Source organism: Poecilia latipinna, unplaced genomic scaffold, assembly GCF_001443285.1.
Source record: "Poecilia latipinna isolate Pla-1442-1.1 unplaced genomic scaffold, P_latipinna-1.0 Scaffold951, whole genome shotgun sequence".
NCBI lineage: Eukaryota > Metazoa > Chordata > Actinopteri > Cyprinodontiformes > Poeciliidae > Poecilia > Poecilia latipinna.
Window position 1 is genome coordinate 313,976 of NW_015113567.1, and position 16,654 is coordinate 330,629.

At 37.9% G+C, this 16,654-nt stretch overlaps 1 protein-coding gene across 3 annotated transcripts in view; it reads left to right on the top strand.

Moving 5' to 3' along the window:
* aff2 (AF4/FMR2 family, member 2) overlaps positions 1-7,816 on the top strand; it is a 199,996-nt gene extending 192,180 nt beyond the window's left edge. For 2 of the 3 annotated variants that reach the window (XM_015049538.1, XM_015049539.1), the window contains exon 26: positions 318-7,816. In XM_015049538.1, the coding sequence (XP_014905024.1) occupies positions 318-442 (125 nt within the window). In that variant the 3' untranslated portion in view covers positions 443-7,816. The remainder of the gene's footprint in view (positions 1-317) is intronic. The other variant, XR_001427063.1, reaches the window with a different exon arrangement.
* Positions 7,817-16,654: the final 8,838 nt, after the last annotated feature.

Consider the following 16,654-nt stretch of genomic DNA (forward strand, 5'->3'; position numbering starts at 1 on the left):
AAACGGCTTTCTGTTTACTACGTTTTTCAGGAATAGCAACATTTGTGTCAATTTTATTAGGATTCTGTTTGTTTTTGGAAATAATGTCAAAACTTATCAAAGTTCCCACTTAACTACTTTTATAATCTTGCATTTATTACCTGTATAATCCACTCATGCAGCAGCTAAAAATGTATTTAGTAGCTAACCCATTAGCATAGTGTCTATTTAATTTTAACTGCAGTTTGCAAATATAACGTGTCAGGATTTGTAGACAGTTTCTGTTGGTTGTGGCGATGTGCAGCAGTAACCTGCTCTCTCCCTGCTGCGTCCTGCAGACTTCTTCCAGGACCTGGACTCGGCCATGGGGGGGGCTCTGAGTCAGCAGAGCAGCATGGTGGAGCTGGTGCGCTACATCCGGCAGGGACTGCACTGGCTGCGCTCCGAGGCGCAGCTGCTCTAGAGACGGGAGCAGAGCAGCAGGAGCTGGAGCTGACATGAGACCCAACCCACTGCGACCCAAACCACACACACACATACGCGCGCACACACATACACACACACACAGACCGAGGATGATAACTGGGCCCGATTTCCCCCGCAGTGATCCAGGTGAAACACCTGAGGAGACGCAGAACACGTCCAAACCCTCCGTTAAGAAAACCAACAGAAAGAAGCTAAAAGTGATTTTTTTTTTTTAAAACGGATCATTTTCTGGAAGATAAGTGAGCGTCTGATGTGATTAAGGTGGCTAAATGTGGCCAGAGAGCTGAGCGGAGGAGCAGCCAGGTGTCAGTGATCGGGTCTGGATCTAAAGCCTCAGGCTGATATCGATCCGGCTGGAGGAGAAGCCGTCCAATCCATCAGATAAGGACCACAGGGTGAGGGGATAGAGGCCGACCTATGACCCCCCCACACGCCCCTGAGGCAGAATCAAAGCAGACCCGACTCGGTACCTCGACTGGAGCCGAAACCTGCCGCCGTTGAGTCCAGACGTTTCTGATTGGATTTGTGTTACAACGGTGTCAAACACAGATATTCTTAATATTTAAAGTGAAAAATCCCACTTATTCCAAAGTTCATATTTAACACTTATGGGACATGTGTCAAATTCACGGCCTGAGGGCCAAATCCGGCCCGCTGGAGTCTTTTATGTGGCCCTCTAGACCCCAGAGGGACGCGTCAACACAACCTTTAACATAAATATTCATCAATCATTCTCAAAGCAGTTTTTCTGCGTCCTGCCAAATGACATCAATCAGTCCCTCCAGGTTTTTGCGATGTCATGAAAATTCACAAAAAATTGATTCACAAAAAAGTTATTACAAATTTATTACAAATTTTACCCAAAACGTTCAAAAACGAGACAGAGACAAAGTAAGAGACAAACTCCCACCTACAGGTGGCAGTGTTTCTTACTTTTACTACACCACTGCCTCAAATGTACTTGATGTTACAAGCCATATGGTGAATAAAGAAAAAAAAATACCATCAGATATAAACTCAAATATTTCTAAATTAGCTCAGATTTTGATAGTAAAAAAAATCAAACAATCTCAGAATCCTGGATGGACTGATCAGAGTGAAAAGACATTCAGTATGGTTACATAAGAAGAACAGAGAGACAGCTTTTGATTAATATTTGAACAATTAGCAGGCATCATCAGTCCGTTCTGGCCTGGTTCTTTGAGGACATTCATGATCTTGATGCCCTCCGAAAAGAAAATGAGTTTGACCTCCCTGATTAGCCGACAAATCTTAGTTACATCAGAAAAGGAAGGAAGTAAGTGACACTGTCTCTTTAATTAAAGCTGCTGGCCTAATGCAGTAACATCTCCGTTTGCTTTACCTTTAGTTTGACTCCTACACACCAACATGCCCTGATTTCCTTTGCCTTTTTTTTTCTTTACGTATTTTAAGTGAAATAAAAGTAGGTTCCTCCGATGACATCACGTCAGGCACAGAGCAACTTATGAGTTATCAAGTTTTCTTGTTGCTATTCTTTCTTATTCTGACATTTTTAATCAAATCATGAATTTGAGCCGCGTCGATGCGTTTGAATGATTCTGCCACAAACCAGTCAAATGAAAAACATTAAAGTTAAACATTAAACGTTAAAGTTCCCATGATTCTCATCTTCTTCTTCACAGTTTGCTTCGGTTTGCATCCATAAACTGAGCAAATGGGAATTACAAAATAAATTAGCTTAATGGAAACACCACGATTGCGAAATTGAGTTTTTTCAACATTAGCAGAATATCAACAGTTTTATACACATTTGTAATGGAAAAACGTCAAAGAAGCCAAACCACTTGCACCTTACGTGCTTCATTTCACGTCCATATGTGTAGAGTCACTGCTTTGCCATAACATTAGCACTAAGACAAGCTGATTACTGTGCCTTTTGTGATGTCATCAACAAAAATAAAGTTAAATTGGCAGAGGTTTGTTCTTCAGTGGAATTTTTTAAAATGATGCATTTTGTGAAATTATGACTTAATTACATAATTGTAGTTTTGTTTGTGAATTTAAAAAAATGCATCAGATGGTATCTTTAATGTTGTTACCTGGTAACACAGAAGGAAAAACAGACAAAATGGCACCATACGGATGCTATGAAATGAAATGAGCTTTCTGGTGAAACAAGGTGTAAAATGTGACGTGCGTCACTGCTGCTGCACTTTTTTTTAGCTGTAGCTACAGGATTTACTCTCACATTATTGGTCAAGAGAGTAGCATATTTTTAATGATACAAGTGGATACTGAGACGTAAAGCCTTTTAGCCTGTTGGTCATAAAGTGCCAACAGTGTCATTTATTTCCAGGGGCCTCCAAAACAAAACTAATGCCTTCCATTTGCCTTGTTATCATGACATAAAGCTACGCCAAAATCCAATTCTTAAATTAAGACCAGAAATATTCAATATTTTACCATTTCACCTTAAATATGGCTCATGTGAGTAGTAAACAAGATAATTGTAAGTAGACAGCTAGGCTAACTTAGGAGCTAGCTAACCTTTGCTAGCTGCTAAGTTAGCTAAGTTTTAAGCAGACAACTTGGCTAACTTAGCAGCCAGATAATCTTAGGTAGCTGGGAACTAAGCTTAGCTTAGTCCTCACTTGGCTAACTTAGCTATTTGCTTAGCTATTTGCTAAGTTAGCAATTAGCTAACTTAGCTAGTTGCTAAGTTAGCCAAGTTGTAAGCAGACAACTTAGCTAACTTGGCTAGCTGCCTAGTTTAAAAGTCAAACAAGATGGCTCTGGGGAAAAAATTAAGTAAACACCACCAAAACAAGTTTCCTCTTTATTTCTCAGACAACTTCTCTCACTTACTCTTTCTGACTATGCTAAGCTTAGCTAGCTGCTAACTTATCTGCTTACAAATGGCTAACTTAACTAGCTGCCTTGTTTATACGTCACATGAGCTGGTTGAGAGTAAAATTTGAATGTTAGGGAGTAAACGGAAACAGAACAGGTTCCCTGTTTACTTCTCTGAACGAAGGCTTCTTCCATCAAACACAACATGTCTTTTGCTGGTCATGGACTTTTTGTCAAATTTCTGCTCAGTTCTAGTTCCCATAGTAACCCACCCACTAAGGTGTCAAACACTTACAAAAAAGGAGGAGAAAACAAAACAAAACTACTAAACTCGGTATGATTGGGTTCCAATTAAGCCCCCCACCCTACTTCCCTCCTACATGCAGAGCGGGTGAACGAGGAAGATCTCCCGTCTGCTCCTCTTCCTGCCCCCCGTTGTCAAAGCGAATCTGCGAGTTTGTACAGCACTAGATGAGATCGGATCATCTGCTGGATTCTCTTCTAGACGTTTCCCAACATTCGTCGTGTTGTTGTTGTTGGTGTGTATACGTGTACAGCTGATTGTCGAGTCTATCTAAATCGTTGCTGAACAATAATGATGTTTGTGTAACATACTGTACAGATTGTGACACCTAGAAGCCGTGTACTTGGGTGTTTGTTATTTTTTAGTGTCTTGAGTCAATGTGAAAGAATGGATAGGAGCGTGGGTCGTGTGTGTGTGTGTGTGTGTGTGTGCGTGTGTGTGTCCATGCACAGGCTACAGCTGTATTTACACAGCACAAAAGCTGAAGTGATTTTTAACCCTTTGTGGTACATTCAAAAGACGAGTCCCCACTGTTTCTGTGTTGCTTATTGTGCTACAAAAGCTTAAAATCTACTTTTTTCCCCCCCATGCGCTTTCTGTAAATCCAGCACATCCAGCATGAGTTTCATAAGTTCTGGATCATTTCACCATGGCTGAATGTGTATGAGAGGACGACGTGGATGTGGGAAGTAATTTTCACTTTAACATGGAAAAAAAGAAAGAAACTCAAGTGCCTCTATTTGTGTCCAGTTGGAATTGCTCTATTTATTTAAAAAACAAAGAATGAATCTAAATAATTTTCCATACCATATTGGTATAAATATGAACTTTTTTTTTTTGTATAATCAGATGTCTCCATAAGCTTTTTTACTGGCGTTATGACGCCAGGGGTTTGGCTTTAAGATGAAAAAATAAAAGCGTGTGAATTAAACGTGTTGAATTTAGCATCCGTTGCTGTATTCTGATTTCTTGATGATTTGATGAAGTTTCAGTTTTGTCTGAAATGCCTGAAACTTTAAAAATCATTGCATGCAATAAATGGTAGCCTCAGACCAACAATTGCTTGTGTTCATTTGGAGAAAGACGAAAAGAAAAATCGTCTGTTTTGTGTTGCGTAGTTCACTGAATGTGTGGATGTTTTATGTCGCCTGCAGCTAGCTGCTTTAAATGTGCATCACTAACGGTGGCTGTTCGGACGTTCAAGAACCTAAAACACTTAAAAAGGCACAGTAATATTATTTCTACCATTCTGAGGTGGTAAAATGACTGAGAAAATCAATAGGAATGTAAAATGGTTTGCTTAGCTTTGCTAGTTAGCTTAGCTAGCTGCCTGGTCTGGTTCTGGCTAAAAGCTTCCAAATGAACACATCACTGGTGTTTGTTTTGAGCAAAAATCAAACCTACGACAAATTTTTATAGTTTAAAATGAAGTATTTGATTAGTTTTTACTTTTTTAGTATTTGCTACCCTTAACCCAAGCGTTGCCTGAAATGCTCAGGTGTTTTTAAGGTCAACTTAGTCCCATGTTCAACAATGGCATTCTGTCCTCACGGCTTTTTTCTTGATACATCAACTAGTAATTTTTCATTTGCTGCATGTTGAGTGGCTAGTTTCATGGTAATGCTGCAAAGTGTAATTATGTCAACATTTCGCCAGCATCTAAGTTTCTAATGTAGCATGAAATGTCCCATCAGCTCTTAAAATTCAAAGTAAATTCATTTCTTGGTTTTGTAAAAATTATGTCTAAAGACGAGCTGTATGAATGTCCATACTCACTGATTTTACTGAAATATTCTTGAATGGCAACAATTTGAACATGTAGAAAGAACCTGATGGTTACCAGATGCGGAGCTATAGGTGGCAGCTGCCTGTGTTAGGTTTATATAAAAGTTTTTCAAGATTATAAATTCAATTTTCTGCTCAAAATCATTTAAGTGTGAAATCAGGAGTTCTCAGACAATAAGACATATTTCTGTTAGACATCAAATGACATCCATAAATAACCCAGATTGAGTGTAGCTTAATTTTTGGTTTAGTTATGATGAAAACATCACCCTAATATATGCATATTTATATTCATTTTATGTTTTCTATCTGGTTAACTCAGATTTAGAACAAGTTGACCAACTTTGCATTGGGGCTTGAAGGGAACATTACAGCAATTTAGTGTTTGAATCACAGCACAACTGGTAAATATTGAATTAAAGCAACAAATAATTTTTATGCAACGCAATATGACTGTGTGTCTTCATCTAATACGTTTTGGAAACAGACTTGCTCAGCTTGCCCTGTTATACTGCTGGCATCTCATTAAGGATCTCATTAGTTCTTGTTGCATTATCACAGTTGTCAACAAATTTATGAAAGACAGTAGTAAGAAGAAAACATTATTTTTGTAATAATTACAATGGAAAGTTTAATGTGTGTTGCTACCAGATGGTGTCAAGCCAGTAATACTTTGATAATCTCTCCAGCAGTGACAACTTTTCCCTGATTGTGGTTTGCATTTCATTAAGTCACAGATAAAGCTTATTATTTCTAGAAATAACCCCCAAAGAGGATAAACAGTGTTGTGCTTTTATACACATTCATCTCCATAATTCATCAAATGTTTGATTGTAATGAAAAGTCAGCTGATATGTGATGGCATCCATTTTGAAGTTGGAGTATAAATTGGCAAAGGGTTGAAATGACCTTTAACCCTTTGGAGCAGCTCAACTGTGATGAAATCAGAAATGTAGTTTTAACATTCGTATGCCTAATTTTTATCCCAAATGAAGCGTACATTCCCATTTTGTACCCATATATTGAAAACTGGATATGATTTAATTTTTCTTCATAATTCAGTATTTTGTGATTTGTGGATAAATTAGATAATTGCTCAGATTTAATACAGAGCAGTTTCGCAATATTTTTTAATATTGCATATTAATTTCTGCTCTGATCCCTTTTTGGACTATTCAACAGATAAAACCAAAATTGTAAGGAACCTAGCTCTAATTAACATTTAAAGGATTCATGAAACCACATTTCCATGCAATAGACGAACCCGTCATTGTGGGTAAGATCTTTTTCCACCCCAAATAGTATGAAACCCAAATGAGACAAACACAAATAACAAAGGTACGAAACGGCGAAGTAGCTAAATGACCAGCACTCTTGAAGTTATTTAGCTTAGCGAGGTTTGTTGTTTACCTGAAAAGTGCAGCTAGTTTTTAGCTAGCTCAGCAAAGCTCACTAAAAGCAAATAATATGGAATCTAAAACAAAATTAACAAATGTACAAAATAGCAAAGCAGCTAAATTACCAGCACCCTTGAGTAATTGTAGCTTGTTAATTATCTGCCTGTTGTTTACCTGATAAAGTGCAGATAGCTTTTAGCTAGCTGAGCAAAGCTAGCGATCATCTTCATACCAAAGTCTGAATATTACTCAGAGTATTTTCTCTTTTTTTCACAGAAGTAAATAACTTGTCTCTTTTTATTGTGTAAACTGAATCCTACAAATCCTACATCTGAATTCCAACCAAATTAAACTAAGCTAGCATTTTATTACAGTATGCAACATGTTTCTGTAAAATTGTGCTGACAATTATTTTGACCCATTGTTTTTTTAATTATTTGAGTAAAATTTATTTGCAACTGCCTATAATTTAAAAATAAGGTGGCTTTAGGTTTAAAATCTGAGATTTCTGGCTCATGTTAAAATGCTATTAGCCAATCTTCCAGTCCATAGCCATATATTATAAAGTACAGCAAAGTTTATAATGCACTGAAAACCCAGATAGTGACTGAACGCAGCTCTAACTCATCATGTCATGCAGTGAATATGGACACAGTTCACATCCGGCTCAACTTGAACGCTCCAGCGCAGCCACCAGTGGTTTTGCGGCAGCAGCATGGTGACTCTGATCTGGTCTGTGAGCGGATCCCATCAGAACCACTGGCTAAACAAAACAAAGATCAGTGCAGAACACGGCTGACAGCACATCAGTCCAACGTGGGTTTGTGTCGTATCCTTCAAAATGTGTTGCACAACCTCCACTGTTTTTCTTTTTCTACCAGTGCTATCTTTTGGGCCTTTTTTTCTATGGTTCTCTTTTATAATGAAGTTGTTCTATGTGATGAAGATGATGATCAAAAAGTTGTGATGCAGTTCCATTGTTTTTAAATATTTAATGTCTCTGAAATATGGATTAAAACCTGTTTGAACCAGTGATCCCGCTGCTGTCTTTCATTGAGCTCTTAAGATGCATGTCGTGGTTTTGGTTTTAAAGAATGAGGGACGTATGTGAGTCTTAGTAGAGGAATATTTTATGAAAGGACTAAAAAAAAAAACACACATGCATGTTCTAATAGCTCTGATTTAACAATCAGAGGTTCTTCCATGAATTAGCCTGAGAGGTTTTTATGTACACAGGAGCCGATCCAGTCGTCTTACTGCCACTAATGAACTCGTATTTCTACATCACAGTAACTATTAGACTACTTCACCATGCATGATTAATTCACTGAATAAAGTTTCACATTAAAATTCAAGAGAGAGAGCAGAGTCTGATGGAGGAGAGAGAAAAGAAAAGAAGACATGATGGCCTAGTTAAAGTTGAATTTAAGCTACTTTGAGGGACATGAATACGTTTGAATTAAACATTTTGTCATCAAAGTGAGATGATTAAAGTCTGAATCCAGACCTGTAGTCTGCAGGGAAGGCATGTCGTAACTAACTCACATTGTTTTAAAGCTAAAATCACATATTTAAAAGTTGACGTGATAAACCAGAAACAAAATCCGAAAAGTGCGGTGTGCATTTGTATTCAGCCTCAATAAATCAATACGTTTGAGATCAGCCTTTCACAGCCATTATAGCGTCATGTATGGATTGATCAGCTACACACAAGTGACTAAAGAGTGAAGGAGCCCATATGTATGGAGGCTGTAGGCCCCAAAGCAATCAAAGTACATTTCTGCCAAAAAACTCAGAAATGTTCAGACTAATCTCAGAAATTTTCTAAAAATAAAAAAACAGGAAACTTTGTGAGTTTCAAAATGTGAAAAATTTTGACATGGAAAATTTCTGAGTTTTTTTTTCTAGCAAATGTTTTTTTTTGTTTGTTTTACTTTTCAAACAAAATTTCAATGCTTTTTTTTTTTTAATTCTGAAAATAATAAAAATTAATCTGAAAATCTCCGGAGGGGTGGGGTTTCTAATAAAATTTCCAAGTTTTTTTCTCACAACTGTTGGAGCTCAGAAATTTCCTAGTTTTTTTCAATATAAAATTTAAAAAAATTCTGAGATTAATCTCAAAATTTTCAATCTCAAAGTTTTTTCTAGCAAAATTTCCAAGTTGTTTATTTTTCCCCAGAAAAGTTTTTGCTTGCAAATTGTCTCCTTTTTGAACTCATACAATTCCTTGTTTGTTTAATGAAAGTTTCTGAAATGTTTTGGCTGAAAGTTGCTCTTTTTTCCATCTACAACGGCCCTAATATGCCATCATACTTATCGCATCCCACTAGAGCAGAAAAAATTCTTTAAAAATAATTATCTATCACGGCTTCAACAACAATATGGGGTTTTTACTGGAAGTGAACAAAGTTAAAACTGAGTTCATCACAAGGAGAGATCAGGTTGGACATTTTGTTAAAGAATCAAGAATGATGAACACAGAAAACCTGAGTTTAGGTTTAGACAGATCACGGTTACCTCAACCTAACTTTACCAAAGACCAGAGCAGAGCGTCGGTACCGGAGTTCAGCTCAACGGAGCTCCTAAACTCACTCGTCTGGATTAGACTGAATTTATTCTGTGTGATGTTTCTCAGCTAATAGAGCCGGAGCGCTGGGACCCGCCGCTCTTATCGACTGCTGCAGCCCAGATACACAGAGAGAGAAAAAACCTTATCAAACATTTACAAGTTATATTCTTACAGACTTGGTGAGTGAGAAACTCCACTCTGGGCCTGTAAATGAAAAGCTTGTTAGACTTAGTGCAAAAAAAAAAAAAAAAAGCTCTACAAACAAATCAGTCGTAATTCTGATCTCAGTGACCTTGAAGAGTCGGTTTTCTATGTCCATATTTATTATGCAACTGTGGGTAGAATATCTTTTGATAAATAGTTAAAATAGGGGAAAGCTGCATTTATATTTCAAGAGCCATCTGTTAAAATGTAAGAGAAAAAGTTTAAAGCTTGAGATGAAGACCCAGAAATACGAACGCCGTTCTTTCATCTGAACAAAAACAAAGAAATGAATGTCTTCCAGCAGAAGCCAAGTCATCATCTCAGAAAACATGAATAGTGTGGAATGGATATAGCATATTTCAGCTGCTGTTATTTGAAACACTAAAATTATTTACATAAATGTTGTAATTTCTGGTTTTGACCAGTGTTATTCCTGCTGAATTTGGAATCCACAGTAAGGCAGCATTAAAGTATCAAGAATTAGTGTCTGAAATTTATGATATAAGACAAAAAAAAATACTTTATATTTATATGCTAGCTAAAAAGAAAAGTATGATGGATTGCTTAAATTTTTGTGTACAAGAAAAATAAATACTTTGGAAAAAAATAATTTCTCACAAGTATTTAGTTTTTGTGTCATCATTAGAGCTGAACCGATCCGATACTAACATCTGTATCGGTCTCAATATTGAAAAAAATTCTTATCGGGTATTGATGTCGATGTTCCCGATCCATGGAATTAGACTGAATAGGCAGATCTGGTCAGTCTAGTTCTATGGTTTGTGCTCTGAGTGATGTCATCCTTTATTTCTTATTTCACATTGTATTTGAATTAAACACTGAACTTTCTGAACCATCTGAAAGATTTACTGAAGTTTATTTCCTACATGTTTGACCAAAATAGTCAACCTGTTGATATTGCCAGCTTCAGTTTCTTCATGATTTATTTTCCTAATTGCACTGATTGAACAAATTAAAGTTGTTTTTACAAGTTTTAACAGGCTTTTGAAGCTGTTGGTGTATTTCAGTGGCTGAACAGATGCAGATTTATCAAATACTTACTGTACTTCAGTACATTTGTGACTGTTTAAAAAAAAGAAACATTTTAAGTCGGTTCAGTCGTTTTTCGGATCACAGTTGGGCGATACTGAACCTCAGGTATCACATCGGTAGTGAAGGAAGTGGATCAGTGAATCTCTGGTATTGATAAAGTCTTAGCTGTCCAGTAAGATTCAGACAGGCTAAAAAGATGATTGTCAAAAACAAAAACACAGCAGCGTTATCGTCAGTGTAAATGTCACATGTCTAGCTGCAGCTGCAAATATTGTGGAAAATGTAAATAAGATAATATGGAGATTTTTATTGAGTGTGTATTAATACACTCATCTTAGATAAGATGTCAGCAATCTCAACAACAACAAAAAAAACATTAAAAGAATAAATGTACATTTTCAGAGAGAAACTTGCCTCTGTTTTATATTCCTTCCACATCGTTTCCATCCCTATAACTGACTGAATCAGACTCATTAGGGAAAGGAACCCACTCAGAAGTTCATTTTCTCTGCTGATGGTCATAGTGGCGGCGTTTAGACGATGCCACTACCCTCATCCTGAGCTGTGATTGGTTAAAGCGCTGTTTCCTGTTTGGCTGTCGGGTTCACAGCTACGGAGTCCTGATTAAACCAGTTTCACGCTGACAGGAAACACATCTCATCATCTCAAGCTTTGTAGAGGCGTCCAAAGTGCCAGTCAGATAGAAGATGAGGTCGGGTTTTTTTTGGCCTGACACTCAGTACAAGGCCTTGTTCGCACGTCGCTGGGTCTTTTTAAAAAACAATATCTCTGCCACGTCATTCAATAATATCACACAGAAAAGTTTTTGTCCTTTCGACATTTTTAAATCCGCCTAAAAGCGCCGTTTTAAACCTGCCAAACCCATAGGGGGCAGTGTAGCGCAAAACTAAAACCTACGTCAGCCAATCAGATGGCTTCAAAACAAGCATGACTTCCTGTTAGGAATTAAAGATGGCGCCAATAGGTTAATTTATGTGGACAGATATAAAGGTTGAACTACTTTTAAATTGCGTGTTAGAATATAAGGTTAATAAGGTTTGGCTCCTGAGTCTGATTTGACCAAAGTACAAGATTACAGTTAAAGCTGAATGGATGTTGAGATCATCTCTAAGTAGCTTAGTTCCTATTGTAAAGGTTTAAAGTATTGTCAAGTTAACAGGGAGAAACAATGACATCACAATCCTGAGGCAGTAGTTTCTCTCGATACCAGGTTATAGAAACAAAACGTTTACCTTTACCAGTAGATGAAGCCTTGCCCACTGTCTGACCCCCCACTGTATAAATGTCACATTCCAACAGTTCAAGATCTTATTTATCGTTTTTCAATAAATTGCTAGTTCCACCTCATTGTAAATGACTCCACCTCATATTAGGGGAACTGGAATGATCCAAAGTCTGAGTTCTGGTTTGGAAACCTCTCTGGTTCCGACCACAAGCATCCAATTCCAATTGGCGGACAGCAAAAATGAAGACTGGATACAATTTTGGGAAGAAATGATTCAAATATTCAGGAACAAATACAGCCGGGTCGGATGGACAGCCTTGGCCGTAGTAGGACTGCTTCCTTCAGATTTGTTGGCTGAAATAACTAGAAAGTCCACTGGAGAATATTCTCTTTGTTGTGAGAAATTACTTTTGCTGTCGGTGCCTAAAGTCTGAACTGAATGTGGGAAATATTTTCAGTTTTCTGTTCTGTTTTCTTGGAACTAGTTGTAGAAACACATGAACCCAGAGTTGCTGTAATGTCTAAATGTTTTTTAACGCTGCTCTCATTGATTTTGAGAAAGAATCGTTGATCTGTAAATGTTTTAACTGAGGAATATTTTAAAGGGGCGGGATTTTTTGAGCTTTACATCATGTTATGATGTTATCCCCTCATCAAGTTACTTCGATTCTTTCATGCATGTTTGAGAAATCCTTATAATCTCCATGGTAACCATTCAGCTGTGCCAAACACCCAGATGGATCTAGCTCCGCCTTTAATGCATAGCTCCTCCAATAAGCTGCAGTTTCCAAAACTCCAAGCTTCTGCCTTCCCCTTGACTTCGCCACTCAGCTCCTTCAGACTAGCCAGAAAAATTAGCAAACATCTGGTGAAACTGCACATCTGCTGAGCTCATTACAGGAGCTACTTCTCAGAGAAACGCTGGTGAAAGTGTTGTTAAAGGGTTAATAGAGGAGCCATGTTGTGATGACTTCCTGTAGGTGGAGTTTTTAAAGAGACAGAAGCCTAATTTCAATTTGTTTAAATAGGAACTGAAAAAAATTGTAAGTCATATTTGATATCTAATAAATGATGGTAGTTGTTACTTGATTGTGCTATAAAATTATACTATGAATCTGGAAAAGTCAAGACACTGCCCCTTTAATTTATGATGGTGTTAACTTTTTAACTGTTTTGCTGTGAATGTTCTGTGATTTTTAATCTTGGTGGGATTTTCCTGGTGAAATAAAGACTATTAATAATAATAATAATAATAATAATAATAATATAAGAGCAGATTCCCTGTAGCAAGAACGTCCTGGTTTGACACGACGAAGTGTAAAATCCTCCTTCATGTCCAACTGATAGGAAAAAAGTGTTAAACAGCAAGAAAGAAGATTGAGTATGTTTAATAAAGTGCCTCGCTATGAGCAACTTCCACATGCTGCTTAATGTGTGGCACTGGAGCATCTAATTAGCTGACTGGTCTGTAGCTCCAGCCGCGAAGAAGAAGAAGAAAAAGCTCCTCTGTGACAAACTACTCTTCAAATCCACTTCTTTAAGTCCTTGGGAGGCTGTTTACTATTCCTGGATTTTTCCACACGCCGTAAACACACACACCTCCGAGACGAGGCCCGGTCTCAGCGCAGCTGAGCTAAGCGCTTTCCACACACACACACACACACACACACACACACACACATTATCTCTAATGTGATTGTATGTCGCCGCCGTTAACAGAAAGTCAGTGTGACCTGCCAGAGTACGAGCCCACAGCGGTAATGCAATTACCAGTGTATAAAACATAATGATAGATGATGAGCATGAGACAAAGACGGAGCGGATCGGAGAAAGAAGCGGATCGGTCGCTGGGAATGATGGAGTGAAGAAGAGGAGGAGAAATGGCGGAGGGAGGGACGGAGGACGGCAGGTGAGCGGTAATGTAATTGCAATTAGATCAATTCGACTGCGGTCAGAGATCGGCGCTTGCGATGATAAATATTGATCTGATGACAGCAGCGGAGCAGAAATGTGAGCCGACAGGAATGCAGGTGGCAGGACGGAGAAGATGCAGCGGGACCGACCCGGACGTTTCCACCGCCTCACAAAGCACAACGAGTGACACCAAACATTTACACACCGCTGTGACCTCTGTAAACTGAAAAACTGATTCATTAGCGATATTTATTGATTAAATTAAACTATACCTTCTGACGAGGCTCGTCTGTCGCATTGGAAGTGTTTTTTTTTTTTAAGCTAACCTTTCAGCAGGTATTAAACTGAAGGACGTTTTCTAATTCCTTCAGCTGCAAGAAAATTAATTTTCTCAAACGCACCTTTACTCAGAGCAGTAACTCCGATTAAAGCTGGACAGAAGTCAGGTGTTAAGAGAGGCTGAAAAGCTTTTAGCAGTCACACACTAATAATTGTAATGGTTAATTAGTTGTAGATTTTATTAATTTAACATTTTGTATGTATTGTAGTTAATATTTTTACCAGAGATATATTTGAATGATTTCTAGGACCCTCTAGAAATAATTTTCTATGGACCCCCAGCTAACTGGGATCCTAAACAAACAGTTCATTAAGTCCATGTTTCTGTACTGAAAAATGTTTTGTTGAATGTAACTGTTTGCTCCAACTGCATCCCAAAGGATCTAATAAGAAATTGGACAGCAGGAAAAGATGCTCGTTAGTTTTAAAATTTAAACCTCAAAAACACTGATGTTTTACTGAAGCAAACGCACAAGATGAGCCAAAAGGCTGAGATACTCGGAGGTAAAAGGAATCCAAAAATCTGAAATAAAGGAAAAAGAAAAACAAACTGAGAATGATATTTGGAAGTGGTGAAACTGGCAGGGAATAGATATAAAGTGCTGCCATGGTTTTTTTGTGTTTTTTTTTTATCTTTTCATCTTTAACACGTACTTCATTTCAGGCAAATGGTTCTGCATGAGTGCCAGGAGATTTTAAAAAGGCGTGAGACGAGACTCACACCATGTTTTTAGATGAAATTACAATGTTTTTAATAGTTGGTTATAAAAAGTCAGAGAAACAGAAAAAGACTGCCAGTTCCAGAAAGCGGTATTTTCCTTCCCAGAGGTTCTTTAACACAGACAAACATGATGTTTTTGAGGTGTTAAATATGAAATCAAAATATAAAACCACACAACAGTACTTCAGGGTTTTTTGGGTTTTTTTTCTCATCCCGTCAGAATCCGACCTGTGATCCAGAATTCACTCAGATCCCTTTAAGAGAAGCCGGTGCTGCAGACTGCAAGAAGCTGACTGAGTAAATCCTCTTCATTCATCATCAGACCCCAAATTAAAGCTGAAATTGCTTTCTTCTAAATGGCCACAGCAAAAAATCGTCGGGCGCTGCAGCAGCAGCAGCAGCAGTAAAAACGCAGCTACACTCCGTTTCATTTGCATTACGGTTTTATGGCGGTGGCTTTTTGCTCGGTTCATTCCAGGTCCCGAATTAAATCTGAACCAACTGTGGGGGAAACGGCCATAAGTGAAAGCGAAAATGTCAAAGTGTATGGCGACAGTACAGGATGTGCAAGTCGCCCTCAGCTGTTGTGGCAGAAAGGAAAAGACTTTATTTAAAAGGTTACCTGAGGAGGACTGGGTGCTATAAAAGGAAAAACCTGTTGGGATTTTTTTTTCAGAGGGAAATTTATTTAAATCTGAAATCCTTCATGAGGCAACGTCAAGCCCAGTTTGTTACCAAGGTTCCCTACTTCCCGTTTCAAGAGTTTAATACAAATAAGAGACATCACCACCAGAACCAGTCAACTAAAAACAGTTGGTACTGGGAGTCTACTGGTTCAGTCTGGTTTACACCATTACATTCATCTCCATCTTTCTCCATGAAGTTGGCTCAGAACAAAAGCTGTGTTTCCATTGACCACACAACTAAGCAAATTGGAATTTTGAAAATAAATTTGCTCAATGGAAAAACAGCAATCTCATGTTTGGTTAAGTTTTGGCACAAGGATGAGGTTTTTTTTCAGCTGTATCTAAATTAGTGCATTTCATAAAACTGCAACAGAAACACGTTTTCGCATCACATGATCAACAACCGGATGTTTCTACAGCCAAAAACCACGAAGACGACAACAGGATGATGCCGTGGTATATAATTAATGACTCATCACATGAACAAGCTTAGTCACGTGTAATTTTAACGGAGTTACTTAATGGAAACACCGCCATTACAAAATTGAGATTTTTCGACATTAGTGGAATATCAACCCAGTTTTGCACTCAAGACAGAAAAACCCTGATGTTGATATTCTCACCTAAGGAACAGGCATCATGTGGAAGCACCTCTTGATGGCCGCAGCCTCAGGCTCCCGTCTCCTCATGTTTGTTTTTTGGATGGGCTACACTGAAACCAGTATATGATGCTTCTATATGATGACGAAGATTGATTTGAATTTGCAATGGAAATGCAGATTACTCAAAGCCTGAACTTATTAGCAGCTGAAAACCAGAGATTTTTTTACAATATTCACCTCCATAATGATTTTACCAAAAAACATTTACTGGTGGTCCCATTTAGAGTAGAAACCATCAACAGCAGTTGGGATTGTGTGACTGAATCTTGTTTCTAAAACACTTTTAGTACCATTTTAACATTTATAACCTGCCACATGTGCCATAATGGTAAGTATCCAACCCACTTCTGTTTTAATTGGTAATCCCATTACCTTTATTTTTATTGATTTCCATGTTATTGTCATGGATAAAGTCAATTTGCATGCGTTCCATATAGCAGCCAGTGATTGTGCAAGGCGGTTTGTGCAGCAGCAGCT